General features: G+C 45.7%; 1 protein-coding gene across 5 annotated transcripts in view; it reads right to left on the minus strand.

Moving 5' to 3' along the window:
* Pbx1 (pre-B-cell leukemia homeobox 1) overlaps positions 1–20,977 on the minus strand; it is a 305,901-nt gene that overhangs the window by 87,184 nt on the left and 197,740 nt on the right. For 4 of the 5 annotated variants that reach the window (XM_005398252.2, XM_005398254.2, XM_005398250.2 and 1 more), the window contains one exon: positions 964–1,208. In XM_005398252.2, the coding sequence (XP_005398309.1) occupies positions 964–1,208 (245 nt within the window). Of the gene's footprint in view, positions 1–963; positions 1,213–20,977 lie in introns of all 5 variants that reach the window. The other variant, XM_013521403.1, reaches the window with a different exon arrangement.

Raw genomic sequence — 20,977 nt, forward strand, 5'->3', positions numbered from 1 at the left:
AATATACTATTTTTAAAAATTTACTATAGCCAGGCTTGATGGCGCATGACTGTAATCCCAGCACTCAGGAGGCTGAGGCAGGAGGATCACCCTGAGTTTAAAGCTTGCCAGGGTTACATAGTAAGTTCAAGGCCAACCTGATCTATGTAGTGAGACCCTGTCTCAAAAAAACAAAAAAATTTATAGTAAAATACACATTGCCCTTCATTTCCCTCAAAATACTCTCCCTTGTTTATAACACACTTATCCCATCCTTCTTGCCACTTTCTGAAGCAGTTCTGGAAGTCCTGTTCGGTAAATGTCTTCATGAGGTGTGATCAAAAATACAGTGAATGCTACTGCCAAGTGCCATCCAAGGGAAAGGCAGGCTCATAAAAACATCCTGGCGCGTCCTCAGCTGCCTTGCTCACGGGATTGAGCATCATGGGACTTCTGGCTCCTCAGCAAAGACAAAAAGACAGTGAGAGGTAAATGTTTTGAATCAATTTGGGACATCAAGGCAGCTGCAACAGCGCAACTAAAGACACCCAGAAGAGGACTTCTGCAAGTGCTTCGGCAAGTGGCCAGAGCCACGGGGTAAGGGCGTTCAGAGTGAGCAGGTGTTTTGAGAGGGATTAATGACAATATGTATTTTACTGCAATATATTTTTTTGTAAAATTTAAACATTCACCGTATGGGTTTGATCACACTTCGCACACCCTGGAAAGACTCCATGTACCGTGTATAAAGGGCACATGTTCCAGAGTTCCAGGCAACGGGTGTTCCTTACATTGCCTACGTTCCTCAAAGCCATCACTCCCACCTTCACACGCATCTCTCACCACGGACTGCGTGGGGTTTGAACAGCTGACACGGAGCCTGGCCGACCCGAGCTCGGCCAAGCCAGGAGCAGGCGTTTGCCAGGCTCCAGTGCGGTGTCTCCCGCAGCCCTTCCTAAAGCGCCCCATGAGGGCTGCGGTTACCTGCTCGTACTTCTCCAGCTCCGTGTGGTAGATTTGTCTGATCTGGGAGAGTTTGGCTCGGTAATCGGAATGCTCCACTGAGTTGTCGGACCCGGCTCCTCCGGAGGCTGCGGCTGCTGCGGCGGCTGCCGCCGATCCCCCGCCCTTCTCCGGCCCGGCCACACCCTCCGCCAGCAGCATGTTGTCCAAGCGCATTAGCTGAGGGTCTGTGGGCTCCTCCTCCTGGGCTCCCCGGATACTCAACACTGTAGGAAACGGCAAAGACAGAGGAAAGTCAGGACGGCAACCCAAGAGAAAAAAGTTAAAAAAAACAAAACAAAACAAAAACCCAATTGTGCCACATGGCTAAACACATCTCCAAATTAATTGCAATATGGCGTTTGAGGCACCAAGGAAGGATGGGAAAGAGGAAACGAGAAGGTGAGAAAATGGCAGGAGAGAGTTTTTGTTTTGAAAATTACCAGTACTCCACATACAGGAAGCGCCAAAGTAGCCAAACCTACCCAGACAGGAAGTGACGTCCCCCACAACAAGAGCTGCCGGGAGGGAGCGCAAGGAGTTAAAGTTTAGTGGATACAGTTTCATTTTGGGAAGATGAAAGGGTTCTTGAGATGAAGGGGGTGATGGTTACACAATAATGTGAATGTACGTATGCCGCCGTACACTTAAAAGCAGTCAAAATGAAGCTGGAGACGTTGGCACTGCCTGTAATGCTAGCACCGTGGGAGGATGTGGCAGATTGCAAGTTCGGGTCCGACCTGGGCCCTAACAACTTGGTGAGACTCTATCTCGAAATAAAAAGCACTGGGGATGTAGCTCCCTGTGGCCCTGGATGCAACCCTGGGTACTGCCAAAAAAAAAAAAAAAAAAAAAAGTCAAAATGATGCATTTTATAATTATGTATATCTTACTACCATAAAAATTTAAGGTACAATGGAGTATTTTTTGCTTTGATCCTCAACCTGCAAATTTCAAGTCAACAAAAGTATTTATTTTTCATGTCTAAATTTAGGTTTCTGTTGAGTTTGCCTTGTTACACTCACTTTTTTGGTAATATTTGACGAATCTATATTTTCATTTCCAAAATCACTGAAGCTAGGTAAATCCAAGTAGTGGAGTGAAATCTTAAGACATTTCTCCAGGAGTAAGTGACGTGTAGCGAAATCTAGTACGGAAGGAAACTGGTCCAAGGACTGCATCAGTCCCTCCACGTGAGGGGGGTCTCTCTGTCTTGTGGGAAGCAAGGGTGCTTCCAGGGATCAGGCGAAGCTAGGGGTCTGGTAGCTGGACCAGTGTGCTCTTGATCAGGATTCTCTGGCTAAGAGACAGCCACTATTTATTAAAACGCCGCAACCTTGAGGGGTGGAGTTGGGCGTGACTTGGGCCGGAGATCAAGTAATTTAGTAAAGAAGCAGAAAAGCTACATAGTCATTTTTTGCTACCTGCATACCACCTGCCATAAAATAAATCACTCATCCAAATCCAGTTTCGTTGTCAGCAGCTAAGTCATTGTTGAAAGGGAAAAGGAGAGGATTCTTTAATTTAAGAAAAAGTGAAGAGCAGTATGGGTAAAGTAGGAAAAGAGGGAAGGGAGTAAAGGCAGAGGAGGCAGAGTGCCAGCCCCAGTGAAGATGCAGGCGCCAGCAGGAGGGAGCTAGAGCTCTCCCGGGTGGTGCACCTGGAGAACTCCCAGGGGAAGGGACCACCACCCGCTGTGTCCTAGGCTGAGCTGGGCAGCCCTGGTGCCAGGCTGTGACAGGGAAGGTGGACATGAGCTTAGGAGGAAGAGCAATCTAGGTGCTCAGGGCCTTCTGAGAGGCAATACCAGCATCAGTGCTGGCTGCACCCACTTGTACCTGCCTCCCAACAGGCAGGAGGGGCAGCGACCTTGGAAGTTGTTCTAAGGAAATCCCGAGCCCTGCTCCAGAAAACACTTCAGCGTGGCTGTCAGGAAACACAGCACTCAGGAAACAGTGCAGTGTCCCACCTCAGGGCTAGCAGCTATGAGCAAAAAGGAGGGAAGGCACAGGGAGACCTACGCTCTTCAGAGAAGTGAAAAAAGATGGGAGGAGGGAACTGAGAGAGAAAATAAGCAAGAAAAATCTACCTCTGAACACAGACCACAAACACTTCACTTTCCAGTTGTCACCTCCTTCATTTACAACCTCAGTTTTTTAAATATTCTGCCTCATGCAAATACAACTGCTATTGTGGTGATAGCAAAAAGTTAAAAGATCGCAGAGATTTAGTTTGTGGACACCCCCCCCCCAGGGAAATTTTCTTTAGGATGCTTGGAGACTGACTGGGCAATAGCCCCTGTGATCCTTGAATAATAAAGATTGAGCCCTGTTCTTGTTTCTTGAGTTTATTTATTCAAATCTGCAGAGTCCTCTAAAGAACACACCACCACTGACAAAGATTTCCCTGAGAAGATTCTGAACACTGAGAGCATTCCATCATCGCAGGGGACTCTCCAAGGGCAAGTGTTCGCCTGGGAGGGGCAGGGGTTGTGTATGGGTAGTTTCCTTTCCTTTTTCTTTAAATGCTTTGCCAACAAAACTATCTAGGAGTCATTCAGAAACTTTAAAAAAGAATTGCCTCTGAGCCATTAATGACCAATATAGTCGTTTCACTCTGACCTGACCATTCAAAAATGTATATGCTAGGGCAGCTTCTACTCTCTCATCAGTCCTTTAGATTCTGTGCCCCATAAAAGAGCCCGCCAGCTCCCACAGTTGGTGGGAAAATTCCCTGCCATGCTAAGGCTGTCAGGTTTCAGCCTGAAGGTAATGACTCCCCCTTGTGCGTCCTCCTGGTTGAGCCACAGCAGCCCCTCTTGCATGAGGCCCAACACTATAAAACTGTGCAACACTGTCTGGTCTGAAGGATCCTGTCATTGCAATGGTCAGGCCACGTCCTCCCAGGGCTGCCTTGCACTGCCTGACGAAGGTCATGATACAAGAATCTCCCTCCTCCAAGAACACGTGCACCAAAGACTGTCTCCTGCCCTCTGCCCTCTGTCCTCTGTCCTCTAGCAAAACGCAGCTATGGGAGAAGGAAGCAAGGCTGAGAGATGGGCAACCCCCAGCTACAGTTCTAATCCTGGTTTCCTCACGTCCTAGGTGGGCGACCACGAGTCTGTCGCTGCTTCCATTTCCCATATGCCTGACAGTCATCCTGGAGTGCTAGCTCTTCCCAGCTCTTCTCAGTTTCACCCAAGCCCAGGGTTCACTGCTTTCTAAACAATTATCCGGAAGAACGAACTATTTCAGATAATCTCTCCACATCCACCTCATTAATACCTTGCTGGGCCTTGAAACCTAACTCATTTAAAATAAAATAAGAGAGACTTGCTAAAGCTGGCATGCGACACTGAGAGGACAGGAAGTAAGTGCCGAGCCTCTGTGAGAGTTCCAGAGGGTCACGGAGCCCGGACTCCTTTTTTCCAGGTATGAAGGATACAGTGTGTTGGGATTTTTATGGGGGGAGGAATAAAAGTGTTAACATTTTACTTAGCTTTTCCATCATTTTTATAAACCCTTTAAGTAAATATGCCTTTAAAAAGTTTGGATTTACTATGATTTCATAGAATTGGTTGCTAAATATAGAAATTAAGAATTTGATTGATAGGAATACATAACTAGGGTCCCATATTAGAGATATCAAGAAAATAAAAAAGAATGGAGATGCAGAAAAACAAACAAAAATAGCTCAGATGCCCCCCACGTGCACTGTTTAAATTGTGTAAGTCATACTCAAATCGATCAGAAAGATGCCAGAATATGACCAAGAATAACTATTAACAGGAAAAAAATCATGGAAGAAGACCTTCACCTTCCACTGACACAGAAGACTCAGGTTCCAGGGGACTTGGACAGTGTGTGTTTGGAGCGGGTAGAGGCAGCCCAAGAAAGAATCCTGCTCATATTTCAATCCAGAACAAGGGGAATGTGAATATGCCACTATAAACATGGGTGTTCTGATCCATGGGTAGGAAAACTGCTCAGCTAGTCAGTTAAAAAAAAAAAAAAAAAACTCCCACAACATTAAATAAATAAATGAAAAGGGTGATATGTCTAAGCAGAACTGATGCTACCTATTTATTGCTTGAAGCCAGCACTCTGGCGAGTAGGAGACAAAATGATTATTTAAAAGCTCCTTTTTATCTCTGCGGCACCATGCAAGACTCAAATGAACCTTTCGCCAGGACACCAGAGATGTTAACACTCATCCTCCAAGATCCAATTTCAACCAGCGAGCTGTTACCTAATCCAGCAACCATCACAAATGATCAGGTTCCTGCCTCCCTGATGGGCGCCCTGCCCCCCTCCCTCCTTGGACCAACATTTTTTTCTGAAACAGGTTTTAAAGGGCCCAATGCCTTGTTTATGCCAGGGCCTGTAGGATTTTAATGGCCCAGCAGGCCTGCACACTTCCACGACCAAAAACTGTCAAGAACTCCAGGGGACTCAAAATCAGCGGAGGAGGTGCCCATCAAGACATCGAACCCATTTGGTAATTCTTAAGGCAATTCCTTCCCACAGACCAACCCCTCCTGTAAAGGACCAGTCAAGACAGGCAAGTGATTTATATAGAAATTGTCACAAGCCCTTTAAAAGCTTCTGATGTCACATCCACCTTGCTGTGATTGCTTGCCCCGGGGGTTAATTCTTTGGAAAAACTCCCAAGATAACGGGACTGTCACAGCACTGTTGGGGCTGCTCTAACTACTGGTCTCCTGCTGTTCTTCTTTCTTTCTTTTACTTCACACAAGGAAAAAAAATAAACCAAACCCAAAGGCACATTCAAAAGCCCAAGAGCATTGGCAGGAGGGTTGTGAGAAGGGTTGTTTTGTCCTTGGCAGAATGACATGGATCCAGAGCAGCTCCTCCCAGTACCCACTAGAGGGCACTCGTTCATTACTAAGGATTGCTTCAGTCGGAGGGTCCTATAGTCTCTGGTGTCCTGTGCTGGGGAAATGCCCCTGCTCACTTCCGAACTTCCATAGGTTTGCAGAGGGGATTGTTCTTGGATTTGGACAGTGGTCCAGGGATCCACATAGGCTTGATATAGACAAAGAGAGACAATGGAAGAGACGGACATACTGACAGCACGCAGGTGGCTTGGGAAGAGCATGAGGCAGCCTCCCCAGCTTATGCGCCGGAAGGCGGCTTTTACCAGTATAAATAGTGCCTCTGTCTGATCCCAAGGCACGAACCTCAGGCAAGGTGCTTGACTATCTACAAGCTAAGTCTTTACTCCACTCTACCAGAAGGCCAGCGAGGAGCAGGAGCTCTTCAGCCCCATTCCCAGGGCGCGCTGCCCTCTCCACAGGGCACAACCTTGAACCCAGGTATGCAGCAGACAGAGGCTGCCTCTGCAGTTTTAGAAACAGGGCAAAGTGCTTGTCTTGAGAGCCTTGGAGTTACACCTCGTATTTGCTCACAAAGTATTTGCACACACTGAACTTCACCTTACAAAACATGGAGCAATGTTCTACATTTACAGAGCAGAGAACTGAAAATTAGAAAGGCAGAGAAACGCCTCCCAAAGTCAAAACAAATGAGGTAGAGCTGAGGCTCATGTGTACACACAGGTAACACAGCTTTTGATACCCAATTCACAACTGATATTTTAGGCAAGAAGGGAACAAACAGAGGTGAGGCAGGGAAGGAAGGAAGTTTTTTTTGATGACTTCTTCATTTAATTCCTCTAAATCTGGCCCTCTTCTATGTTCTCCACCCACGTCACGATGATGGGTGGGGGCACTGTGCTGTGGGGTGGGAGGCCCTCTTCCCTGGCACTGCACAAATCCACTTATGATGGTCTTGTCCTATATAAAATCTCAGCTCTACATCCTTCTTCATGAAGCTTGTCCCAGTGCAAGGCTCTAAAAATGCTGCCTCCAGCTTCTGAGCCACCAGAGCGTGAACTGTCTGCAGCATGGCCTCAGGCCACCTCAGGCCACCCCAGGTCACCCCTGCCATCCTGCCAGCAAGACTGTGAGCTCTTGAAAGGCAGAGCTGACCTGTCCTGTGTCTGTCCACCTCCCACATGATCTTACAGAGTCTCTGCCAGCAGGCATCTGTGCCAGTATTTCTCAAGAGCAATATTATGAAGAATAAAGTAAGGAAGGAGGATGCAGACAGGGACATCCAAGTGTCTCTGCTTCAGCCCCCAGTTCCCAGCCAGGTAGTCATCTCCCACCATGAGCCACCCCGATTCTGGTTCCAAGGTGTACTGGAGCCAGCCTGCTTTCTCTCAGCCTTCTCTCTGTCGTGCCTCCGGTACGCACTTCAAAAAACTGTCAGGTATGGCTTTCAAATCTGAAAACGCTAAACAAGCAAATGATGCTGGAACCATGCCAGAGCCTCAAGGTCCAAACCTGGGATGTCCTCAATAAGCTCACATTCCCTGTGGCATGGGCTTTGGGTGCTGGGATAGCGTGGTATGTGACGGCGAAGCGGGTCTGACAGGGAACAGGCCATACATATGATGTTGCCACAAACAGACTCTCTGAAGAATGCTCAGGTCAACGGAACAGATTACTGACAGAGCACCTATAAGGAGCCTGCAAGGAGCTGGGCACCAGGACTTCCAAGGTGAAGCAGGCATGGACTCTGACTTCATTACACTGCGGTCTCTGGGTTTCTAGTCGCATGTCACCCTACACTAATGCAGATGAGGGCTGTGGACTCATAAAGTTGCTGACCACCAAATCCCCATGGATGCACACGCACTCCTTCTCCTTCCTTCCTTTTCTCACAAGCACAATGAAAACTGGAGACTTCTCCACTTGAAAATTACTGTAAGTTGATTGGTCAAAAACTACAGTGGGACAAACACCTTCCTTCAGTGAGTTCCTTGAAGCTCAGAGCAGGGTGTATGGATGTTCTTCACTCCTCTTTCTCAGCCCCCACTCTTGCTTGATGGAGAATTTCTTTTTTGGTGATTTTTAGAGTTGTCTGTCAAATGAATGAAAATGCTTGACCATAAGATTTCCTGAGTTTTTCAGGTGAGCATTACAAAAGGAGTGATCAAAATATATGATGACTATTTAGATTAAAAACTATTACAGTAAAAGACACATTGCCATTAATCCCCCTCACCACATTTCGAGCACATCTCATCATTCTTGCAGCTTCCTGAAGCAGTTCTGGGAAGACCTTTCTCATAAGCATCTTTATGAGGTGTGATAAAAACATGGTGAAGGAATGTCATCGCCAATTGCAATCCCAAGGAAAGGCAGGCTGGTAAAAGCATGATAGTGGGTCCTCGTCCTCCTTATTCACTGGATCTGGCATTGTACAGCTGCTAAGTCTTCCCCAAAGCAAAAATGACTATGAGAGGTAAACATTTTGCATGGATTCAGGATACCGAGGCAGCCACGATAGTACAACTAAAGACATTCACGAAAGAGGATTTCCAGAACTGCTCCAGAAAAATGCAAAGAATGGTGGGATGTGTGTGTTGAAAGCAAGAGTGTGTATTTTGGGGGCATTAATGTGAGTAATGCATCTTTTACTGTAATAAATTTTGTTTTGTTTTGTTTTTGTGCTGGGAATCGAACTCAGCAACTTGTGCTTGCCAGGCAGGCTGTGATGCTGAGCTATATCCCTGGCCTTACTGTAATAAATTTTAATGTAAGCATTCATCATATTTTTCAATCATAGCACATAAACAGCTGCCAGTCCAAGCTTCTGGATGGCTCAGGAGAGCCAGTGATGGCCTGAGTCCAGACCCTCCAGCCCCACAGGGAGATCTTTCTTGCTATAGTTGGCCTGCAACACACTCTTCAGATGAGAAACCTCAGTTCATATGATCTTTCCACGGTAATCTTCCCGTGGTAATAACCTCCTCTGGGTGCCTAGCATCTCTTAGCCCTCTAGAATCTCAGAGACGCCAAGATGAAACTTTGCCTAGCTCAAAGGTCTCTAAGAGTGTCACTGCCCCTGGTGCATTTGATCTAAAGGTTAAATGTCTTTTTGACCTCTCATCTCTTTTCCTTGGTTTGTTAAGCAGGTATACAAAGAAGATACAACCAATAGCAGGGGACTTGAGTGCTTTAGTCAAACCTCTGCAAGATCCTAAGGTCCTCAAGAGTTTAAGCCCATACATATTTATTGAGCATTTCCTATGGGGCCATCACTGTGCTGACTTTTAAAATAAAAGTGGCCTTGTAAGTTGTGAGAAGAGTCACTCATTTCTTCCCATTTAGCCAACAGCCACTTCACAGAGAGATCTGTGTGAAGGTTTAAGGCAGGGGATGAAAAAAAACCACGAGACACTCTTGAGATGGGTTTCCGTTTTTTGTTTGTTTGTTTATGTTCTGGGGTTTTCTGCAGAGAAACATACCAAGTTTTTCCTGTCATCCCTTTTTCTGGGCTGGGTTTTGGCGGTTCTGGTCACATGTATTTTCTACTTCTCAGGGGCTGCACGGGCAGGGATCCCATTCACACGTTCCCCACTTGGCACGCTGAGCCTCCCCGGGCCAGCTGGCAGAGAGAAAGCTAATGCACTGGGCAACAGGCCCCTGCGTTTCTGGATGGGTGCCGGCTGCCTGGGCTAGGGGCTTTGGTCCTTAATAACTAAAGCTTGTACTGCTGCTGGGGAAACCCCTTTGCCTCCAGAGAATCTGCAGAGGTTGGAGGAGGGGTGACTTCCTGCGGCTGTGCCTTTGAACTGACATACTCATAGGTAAGAGGAAAGCAAACCATCGAGCCAGCACCAGCACAGGGTACATGAGGCCTGGATTGAACATGGCAACCTGGATGCAAGGAATGGTTTCCTGCTCTGTTACATGTACAAAGCATGGGTAACATGGAAGCGCTGGTTGGTGGTTTGTTATGCTTTCCCTGGAGATGAAAGTGTTCCTCTAACACACTACTTCCTAAACGAAGTAACTACAGAAAACAGGTGAGATTTTGCAATGCTCATTTGCCCAGTCTCAAGAAGGCACCTCACACATTGCCTGGCTCTTTGCAAGAGATGAGTGATCCCCTCCCCTCTTGGATTTTAATGCCCAGAAAAGTGGGAGTACGTTTACCCTTACCCCACAATGTGGCCTTGGTGAGGGACCTGAATCACACTCAGTGTTCTCGGTACAAAGGCAGGTCCAAGACTGTGGAGCTCCGTCTCCTGTAACCTCAGTTTCCCCATTAACAAACACTGGATAACAACACCAACTGAACCATAATTCTTATTAAGGATTAAATAAGATTATTCTTACAAAAGCATGTGTCAGTGCTTGGTAACTGCTAGATTTTCCATTGTTGGTTAAATCTGAATCAATCCTATTGATAAAAGTCCCTTTGGAGACAATCAAACAAACAAGATAGATTTACAGTTAACGGGTTGGTTTCTGTAAGTTAGGAATCAGCAACTAAGAAAAAACCAGGAGAAGCCAGTGAAGATACACACACATTTGTGAACTCATACTCACACACCCACATAGGTACATACTCTCTACCTGCGCTTTCAGACAAGCTCAGACCGATACTGTCACTGGCAAGAGACCAATAGGTCCTCTGCCTGTAGCATACATTTTCAACACATCTTCGTTTTCTTCTCTCTGCCTTCCCACCTCCTACTCTCTATGCCCTTTTCCTGTTATTCTTCTCCCAATCGTATGAAGGATCCCACTGCTTCTGAAGTTGGAGGTGTTGCCCCTTTACATAAAGCCTTTTGACCCTAGTTTCCCTGAAGCAGAAATCATCAAGGTCCTCCCACAGGGCAGTATGATCACTTGAAGTATCCTCCTGGAAGACTGGAATCCCTTCAGGGATCTGCTCAGCTCTGAATCATCTCACCTTATGTCAAACAAGGTAACCTAGAGGTTACCTCCACTGGCTGCTGTCAATGTTCCGTTAAAAGATAAATAAATTATAATCAGAAAAGGGTAAAAACTGGATTTCTATCTGAAGGCTTTCATATTTCTATATGAGAAGCTTTCTTATATTTTAACTTGGAGAAGGAATCAAGTAATCACAATCACACTTCCATCCCTGATGAGACAGAAATGCCACATTCAAAATACCAAGATAATTTGTTGCTGCAGTGATTTTATGACATATGGTCTTACCTTGTTGACATCACTGCCAGCCGTCAGTTGGCCCATCACTGTTGGGTCAAAAAATCTTTTCCTTCTCCTAGCCACAAATGAAGAAATGAAAAGAATGCCTGTAGAGGAACTTTTTCTGTTGTTGCTTATTTTCTAAAGAATTTTATAGGAACTAAGTTTGAAATAAAGATCATTTCATCCAGGTGTGGGGGGGAACTCCTATAACCTAAGTATAGGTTTGGGAGGCTGACACAAATTCAAGGTCAACTTAGGCAATTTAGTAAGATCCTGTTTCCAAATTGAAAAAAAGAAGTATTTTCTTCTCACAGGACTTTCTTCTAATTTTTGAAAGTTGATGAATTATTCATAGACAAGCTTCCTTACACAAGCTATTGACCTTGAGATGTCCCTATGGAGTTCACTAATAGTTTAGTCTTAACTCAATCCATGATTACTTTCCACCCAACACATCACGGAAGACTAACACTTCTGGTGGTGGTCCATCTTCACTCCACTGGAGTGGATGGACTTTCCAATAAAATGGAAGTGTAGACCTCAGCCAGGTGATTGTCATGACAGACACGGGCCAGACAGAGGTGTCAGGGTCAGGGAACAGGAGGCAATGCTTTATCTCACTGAAATGCTTCTGCTTCTTTACCTGGGTCCTTCTATTCCTCTGTCCACTAGAACCATGACTCCTTTGAATAAGAAGATAAAAAGTTGAAGTATGGGAGATAAAAAAATAGTGTGTTTTGCTACAAAAAGGCAGGAAGACAGGATTTACTGAGTCCCACAACTACCATCAGTACTGATGCTAAAATCATCTCATGTGACTGTGCATGTTAGTTATACTAATGTTTATGTGGAGATGCAGGATATGATGGACTACTTTGGGAAGGATCTGGCAGCATGTTGGTGCAAAGATGAAGGAAAAAGTTGATCTGCTAATTTCTTTTCAACTTATTTATCTACATGGAAACAGAATCTTAATTTTTAGCTGAATCCATGACCATAGGGCAGCTTCCCTTGCAGCTAGATGCAGTCATGCTCATGTGCCATGTGACAAAATTCCAGACAATGATAGATAAATAGAAGTGAGGCATAAAATTTTCAAGGAAGTCTTTAAAAGAGAGAACATCCTTTTATTGCTACTCTAATTTCTTTCTGATGATTGAAATAGGAAAGAAGGACTGATACTCTATCAGCCTCCTGAGTTTGAGATGGTCCAGACACTGGAAGACATCATAAGGAGAAAAAAAAGGATAGAAATCCCCATTTTTGGAGTGCTCATTTTTGGATTAAAGGAGAATAAGAAAAATAAACTTGCATTTTGTTTAAGCCATGTTATTTTGGAATTTTTAGAAGTGCTTTTGTGTGTTTTATTTGCTTGTTGCAGCTTAACCATCCAAGCTAATTCATATCCAAATATATATATATCTGGAAGGTTAGACAGTGACAAAAGAAGTTAGAAAGAGACAGACTTAACAACTAGGTGCAAGTCACAGAAAAGCTTGAATAGCAATAAGAGAGAACCTCTTTTAGCAAAGAGAGAAGTTTAGGACAGACAGAAAGAGGCTTGGTCATCAGGGCAGCCTCTTTGGGTACTATCAGGGCTATGATCAGAGATGGGGGACACTCCAAGAACTCTGGGCTGGGGGACAATGCAAGAAGATGCCACATGGTGAGGGTATTGAATAACCTCAAGGAGTTTAGCCTGGATCAGGAATACAAGGTGCGGTGGTGAGGGTGGTTATGCGTGCAAAGAGCCCAGCATACTCTGCTGCCTTTGTGATGGAAGTAGTGAAGCGAAGAGGCTATCCTCACTAGAGGAAAGCTATGATCAACAGAAATGTAGACCTACAGGCAAATGTAAGAAGTACAGCAATGTGAGATCAAATTACTTTAGGGTGAGTGCTTGTAATTTGCAGACCTATATACAGATAGCTGATTTAGGCTGTTTTCTCAGACTACAGTAAACCAGAGCATGTAACCTACCCAGCCTGTTGAACTAGTGAGGGGCAGAGAACTGGGAGAGAGATCAAAATTCACTTTATTTGGAGAAGAAATCATAGCCACTCACTGTGGTGGAAGCAGAATTCCCCAGCTGAAGGATGCTGAGTCTATTTATGGTCATCTGGGTCCATTTCAAAGCACATCCCAATTAGCCTTCCCTTTTCTATGACCATGAGCAACACCTGTGACCCCAGACAGTCATGTTGCAAATGCACACAAGGTCAGTAGGAAGAGATTGGAGAGATTGTGCAGATGATCCATCACTAGTCATTACCAAAACTAACCCAAGCACATGCCCAGCTGCTAATGAGTCACTCGTGCCATCCTCAGACCCGGGAACCATGGGGTGTGCAGGCCAACAGTCTGCATGCAGAGCAGGAGGTGTTTCCTGCTTCTTAAAACTTTCCAAGCAGCCCCAAGCTGTTGACTGACAGGGAAGATGAGATGGCAGAATCAAATGCTAATGGTATCCAGATATACATCCTGGACCAGAGGGACTAAATCAGAAATCATGACTGAGATGGTGGGGTGGAGACAGGATGACTGAGATCATGAGCTCCAGAATGCAAAAACACACTTTTATCCTCAGTAGCCTAGTCCCTGCATACGAGAGAAAAATACCTCATGGGGACCAATAAAGATGTTCACTTGACATCTTAATGGACGTGTGATGGTTCTGCTCCGAGGGCAAGTCCACAGAACCATCATTTCCTGCCTCCCCCATCTCAGTGCTGTCCCGTTTTCTGGGGACAGAGACCTAATGAGTGGCTTTGTGCCTCCAGACTGTTTTCCAGGTGCTCTTTCCTCCCCTCCCGGCAGAGTCAAGTGGCTGAAATCCTGAACAGCATAAGCGCCTGTTGGCCAAATGAGTTTAACTTTCCTTTAACTTGAATGGGAGCATTCACATTCTATCCTGAGCAGGCCTTCTCAAACGCCGATTCCAGTTTCCAGGGGGACATTTTAAAGGAGAAGTACATTTCAAGTAAATGACTGCAACTTATCGAAAATAATGTGCTACTTAGCGTCTGCAGCAAGCATCCTGGCAGGCAGCGAGGGGAAGCAGCGCCGGAGCAGATGGGAGCGATTAGGCTCTGATTTTCAGATGGGCTTTTTTCGTTGTTGTTGCCTCCACTTGCTTTCACACACTGGTAAAATCGGGAACTTGGGGAGAGAAAAGATCTCTGGCCCATTCCTTCTTTTCCTGCAGAGGAGATGGAGACCCCCCGCCAAGAATTCTCAGGCTGGAGGCACCCACCCCTGTGGGGAGATACAGCGGTCATCAAGACCATCATCATCAAAAAGCAGTTAGCACCACAAGGCACTGGCTAAATACATCAATGGTTGACAGAGAGACAGATGAGGAGCTATCTTAATTTTTCTTTAAAGATTTGCCTCCCTGAGGCTGGGCCTTATTTACTGTAGTTCCTACCGTATTTCCCCAAAGAAGCGTCCGGTTTTCTCATTCATTGAGTGGGTCAACATTTCTTTAGCCCACATTGTATCTGCTCTGAAAGTTCCATACTGTCCCATCAGCCAGACATGAGCCTGGCCCAACTTCTCAGGCACCCCTGGATGCTGTTTCACTGAGCCACGTTCTACACTCATGGGACAACCCCAGCAAACTGTCCTGAGCTCAATAGGGCACCAAGGCACAGTGCCCTCAGCACCCAGCAAGTCCTTGGCAGAATGGAGAATAGAGAATAGAGTCCACAGAACCACTTCCACAGACGCCTTTGCAGGGCTTTCTGTGTGCTGCCTGGACTCAGTTGCATGCTGTCATGCTAGACACCAAAGCTGCTTTCTTTTACAGCACCTCTTCAACTCCGCAGACTGGTCATGTCCACTTATGACTAGTGACAACAGTCCTACAGGTAGGTTAAAATAAAATTTTCCCAATCAGCCCAAAATATAACTGGCTTGGACCAGCAGCACTACACCTTCAAGGACCCAGGTTGGTGTCTTGGTGTCTGTTCAGGCATCAAACATACTGAAATCTACTCTCTGTTTGAGCCCGAGGTCATGTAAGTGGCTCTGCAGCTCACCCAGGATGGGGCTCTCCTCCGCTTCGTGACTGCCTCCAGTCCTGGTGAGGTGGCAGCAAACACAGACCAGTGGGCAGGGCCTCAGGTGGGAGGTGGCAGTTTTGCCAGGAAAGAGGCCCATGGACACTTCCATGTGGCCTTTTGCAGAATTTCATGTCTCTGCTTTCCCCAGCAACCTAAGTCAGTAGAAACTACTAATAGCACGTGTGGCTTTCCCTAACTTCAATGCCTTCTAAACTCTTTTGTCCCCAGGTAAACCAAAAGTTACAGAATTGTTTGCACACCACGCCATCAAACATCTCATTTGGGAGATGGGACTGAGGGCATGTGCCTACTGTCTCAGCACAAGGGAAGCTGAGGCAGGAGGATAGCAAGTTTGAGGCCAGCCTGGACAACATAGTAAGACTTTGTCTAAAAAACAAATAGGAAAGGAAGAAAAAAAATTACTCTGGAGTTGGTAGCTGAGAGGAGACATCATTCTTAAGGTTCAACAACACCCAGGAGGATAAATGATCCTCTTGCTCCTCTCTTGCTTTCCAATTTGCAAATGAAAACTATAGCCCAACTCCCTACTTTCATAAGCCACCTAGATGACACATGGGTTCCCTGAAAGAATAAGCAAAAAGGCAGAAATAAGCATCCAGTTCTTGGGGCAGGATGGTTTAATGAATAGATCCCATCTATTTTTTCATCAAATAAAAAGTGAAAGGCTATAGCATCATCTCAGCCTAATCTCTTCATCTTGAAAACTGAGCTCGGAATGGGCAATGGACTCATGACCACAGTAGAAGACAATCTAGCTAAATCTTAAGATTCTGGAAAGCAACATGAAAGACATTGTCAACATTATTTTCTTGTTGCTGAGACAATACCCAACCTCCAGTACTTCAAGGACAGGTTTATTTTGGTTCATGCTCCAATTCATGGTCAATCAGCTCCAGAAGGAAGTCACCTGCACTCAGCTGGGAAAAATAGGTGCCTTCTTTCTTGGGTAGGCCATTTCTTTCCTGAAATCGCTTTAGTTAATTTATCTATTCAGTCAGCCAATCAAAAAAGAATCATTCCTTGAGTGCTTACTATGTGCCAGATACTGAAGATGCAGAAATAAAATCCAAAATGCCTGTGCTGAAGGAGCTGGAGTGAAGCCAGCAAGCACCTGGGTGACTGGAGAACAGAGGTGTGGGAGAAGTGTGGGCATCAGAGGACCTTGGACTGTGACAGCCCCACAGCAGCGCAGGAGGACCATCATCCTCGTCTCTCCACTCCTGTGTGAGCCGCTACGTACTCGTCACATATAACACAGACTCCAGACTCAGCTGGTACAGGGGTGACAAAGGCAAGGAGCTGGCATCTACCTGCAATCGCCCACCCCATCCTCCCAACGCTGTTAAACCTGCAGTCACCTGTATGACTTGGACATTCACAAGCATTGTTGAGCAGAACCTTAGCTCTACATCTGGGGATAAACACGGCACATGACGGTAGGAAATCCCCAGAGTACTGCCAGTGTCAATCACACCAACCTCGAGTCACTGACAGTTGCAATGAATGAACTTCTTTCTCCTCCTCTAAGAGCCTGGGTTGTGTAGACTGCATCCCAGCCACAGGCTGCACACCACACCAGTGCCGGCCACTAGGGAGAGGTGGAGGCGGTTTGGAGGCATCTGTGGCTTTGAGGTGAACATCTGTGTGTGTGAGAAGCACTCACTCAGCACTGTGGGCATCCTTTCCCTGTGGTTGGGCACTCTAGGGTCTGTGGCCACTGAATCTACCACACACTCAGTTTAATCCAACATTTCTCCTCTCTGCTTCAGCCTCAAGATAACAGAAGATTAAACCGTCCTGTAAACCTCCACAGTTCATGCCTGCAATCCCAGCATGCTGAGACGCTGAGGCAGGAGTCACAAGTTCGAGCCCAACTTGGGAAGCCTAGCAACTTAGTGAGATGCTGTCACAAAATAAAACATAAACAATACTAGAGATGTAGCTCAGTGCAAGGGGCCTGGGTTTGATGCCAGTACCATCAACACAACAAAAGTGGCAATGCTGGGGCAGTGGTTTTGATGGTGGGGGTGTGAGGGCAAAAAGTCTCAGGCTCTGAATATCTTATCTGGCTCCTTCAATTAAATGAGAAGGAAAGTAAATATTTAGCCCCAGCACTGAGAGGGGGAGAGAAGCAGCTATAATCAACCTCTACTTCTCACCCTTTCCGGTACAAGGTGAAGCTTGACGTCCCGACCCCCAAGCAGGCATCCTTAGTGTCATGAAGCAGACCCCAACGAGCAGTAATTCCCCATATAAACAACTCTTGCTAGGCATGAAGCACACTCCAGACAGTAATCAGCTTATCTAATAGAACAGGCCTCTTTTCCTACCGCAGAGGAGGATTAGCAGGCTTGAATTACAGCCGTGAAGTGTAATCAAGCCCTGATCGACACTGGCAAAGGATACTGTATATTCCTGCTGGGCCTTGGGTTGTTGGCACGATGTGGTGTACCTACAGGGGATGAACAGGAAGTGCTTGCCATGGTAATTATACTAGGAGGGAGCAACTGAAAATGGGGAAAAGCAAATATTACAGAAGAAAATTAGATTACAGTGGATGCCCACGTCCTCACTCTCTGCAAAGTCTTGAAGTCATTGCATTTGAGCAGATTTTTCTGGCCCCATTAAAATAGCCCAGGGTGAAGTCCACCCTGGTGTGACTGTGAAAAAATCCACAGCAGTGTGTGCAGGGCAGAGCTCAGGCCTTTGGCCCAGTGATCCCCAGCTTGGAGGCCCAGTGGACACAGAAAACACAAGGGATGATCAGGACTCAGAGGAAGGCAACTTATTTTAAGAAATCCATTGTTACCTCAAAGAGGCCAGGACCAACCAAAAAATAGGTGATTGCTTTTCTTTTAATCTCCCAGATGGACATGTCCCATCTTCCTGGGGATTTAATGACATTCTTGCCATAAGCTCTCTTTCCTTAGTAAAGTCCATATCAGGAGGTACCACGACTTCTGAAATTTTTGAAGCTTTCTAAAGGACCATGTATCATGCTTAAAAATGGAAACATTGTAAGTTTATTTTCTCAGTCATTTATTTGTGAAGAGCTGAGGATTTGTTTGTTTGTCTAAAGATGGGGGTTTCCCTTAGTAGCCCAGGCTGGCCTTGAACTTATGATCCACCTCAGTATCCCCAGTAGCTATGGTTACAGTCACACAGCACAATGGCTAGCTCGTGTGGGAGTTTCCTTAATAACCCCTTCATAGCACTCCTCCACATAAAACCAACAACCCATCAGCCTTCTCTTTAAAGAAATCACCGTGGCCCACTCTGAGATCTATCTTGCCATCTATCATTTTTCCCCTATTCATTTTTTTAAAGATCAAAGAATCCAAAGTGGACATAGCATGTTAGGAAATTGCCTCCACTAACATTGGAGGCTGACTTTGCCTGAACTCTGGACTCTGTGACAGGCCCACAGCGTCACCAGTGCTCTCTGCTGCTCACCTGCCCATTGCTCCTGGGCAGCCTACAGTGCTATAGCTCTTCAGTCAAGTCGCCTCCACTAGTTCTGTCCAATACCTGCTTTGCAATTCCTTTCCAACACTTGGTTCTTTCCAGTACAAGGTGATTGCTGAGTGCCCTCTAGAGATAATCAACCCACGGGTGAGGAAGCAGCCAGGGCCAGCAGCATGTGGGCATGTAAACCCTAGCAGAGATTTTTAGGGGGCTGGTACTGCAGATTAAATTCAAGCCTTTGCATTCAGTTACCTCCCAGCCCTTTTTATTTTGTATTATATTATATTATAAGACAGGGTCTCACTAAGTCACTAAATTGCCCAGGCAGGGCTCAAAACTTTGTTCCTCCTGCCTCAGCTTCTCCGACTGCTGGGATTACAGGCCTGCACCACTAAACCCGAAACCTAGTAGTGATCTTTCAACCCCTAGTCTTTCACAGGAGATTGTGAGGTTCAAACTGTCAGATGCTTAAACAATGACTAAGCACCTGAAACTATTTTTTTACAACAACCGAACGGACCAATCTGATTGTTGGCCCATATGAAGCTGTACCATAAACAGGCAGTCTCTGTAAGTGAGAAAGTGAACCCAGGAGGTCACCCAGTTCCACCTCTCAGGGTAGAAGAAGAAAAAAAGGGGGAGCATGATATCAAAGACCATGTGTATGTTGACTAGCTGCAAGAGCTGAACTAAGGAAAAAGGGTTTTATTCAGTGAGGGGGATGGTGCTGAAGATCCTTCCAGAGAATTATAAATTCATTCCAGGATGCAACCAAACTAATTCTAGTATTCAAAGTGGTGTCACCAACACAGTTGGGCTGAGGTCAAAGGCTCTGAATAGGACCAACCCACAAAATGCAAGAAGTCAAGACCAATGAAGAATTGCCCTAGTGATGAGTTAAGCTGATCTGACCTTACTATTATTTTGATAGCCCAGGAACAGGCTACGGCTGGTGCCTAGAACTAGACGTGGTCATATCTGAGAAATCAGATACTCTGAGTAAGAGACACCTCTGAGGGTCTGAGTCAACGGGGACCCCTGCCTTCTGACAGCCTACTTATGAGCCAAGTGTGCATTGGAGCAGTGTGTGCATGCATGCGTGCATGTGTTTGTATGTGTGTTTGTATGTGTGTGTGTGTGTGTGTGTGTGTGTGTATGTGTGTGTGTGCTATGTAAGGCCACCTCTGCTTGTATTCCCAGCCAGCTCCGAGTTCATCCAAGGAGGCTTTCAAACCCCATTTTGGTATCTCTACCCCCCAAAATCTCAGCTCCACAATATTCCTGCCATGCTGGAATATTCCTGCCACCCCTTTGGAGGTGTCAGGCAGAGGGCCAGGTAGTGGCAAATACTGTGTAGGAGCTGTCTTCCAAGCCCTGAATCCACTGACTAGCCCAATTTTCAAAAATGTTATGTGACCCTCCTAACAGCAGTCTTTCTCTGCAGAGGAATAAGTTAACACTATCCGTGTAATGGGCCACTGCCTTTTGACTTCTAGACCTGGTATGAGTTTTATAAATATGCCCTCTGCAAAGTCCACTCAAATTTATTTTCTTAGCTGACTACTTATATTGCCCTATCAAGCAAGCAAACTTAGGGAGGCCTGTCAGAGCTGGTGACTGGTGTTGCATCTTGGCTAGGATTTAAAATGTCTGAAAGGGTTTTAAAACACATGTTCTTTTAAATGTAGACTCAAAAATATGTATTGCTGAACCCCAAGATCTCTTGGCAAGGAATTTTGGTACAGTAAAGCTGTTACAAGCTATAGGCGGTATATATACAATCTAAAGGCGTTAATGCTACACAAATATTACTTTTGAGTTCCCTCTGTGCAGCTAAAGTGGATTTTGCAGGAGATCTCTGGATAAGAACTATCAGGTGATTTCCTGAGAAAGGGTGATCAGACAAAAGAGCTGCTTGAATTCTTGGGAGGCTTTTTTTTTTTTTTGGGTGTATGTTGGGGGTCAGGCCCAAGCTAGAATTCAGTCCTATCTTCACTTACCAAGGTCTCAGGTTTCTACATTCCCTTCTCCCTCCCTCATGCCTGCCCAGCCCCCCTTCCGGCCTGGAGGCCCAATGTGGGTCTCCCCAGACAGGTCTGGCGGGGGCAGATGGGTAATTTTTCCTTTCAGCTTTAATGGCTGCTATTAACAATAAGTTGCCCTGCCCTACTAATGGCTCAACTTTCAGCTTTTCCTCTGATTGCCTATGAGTAACACTATGTCACATGAGCTCTGTTTAACAGAGGTGTAATAAATGCCAAAGAAGAAATATTACCCAAAATAAAAAATAGTTTGTCCCAGTGTGGCCAGGATCTCATGACTTGAAACAATGTTCATTTCAGCTTCCAGCGCAATTTCCATTTGCATTCTTTTTTTTTTTTTAAGGGTC

This window comes from Chinchilla lanigera, unplaced genomic scaffold (assembly GCF_000276665.1).
Source record: "Chinchilla lanigera isolate Chin_1 unplaced genomic scaffold, ChiLan1.0 scaffold00061, whole genome shotgun sequence".
In the NCBI taxonomy this organism is placed as follows: Eukaryota; Metazoa; Chordata; class Mammalia; order Rodentia; family Chinchillidae; genus Chinchilla; species Chinchilla lanigera.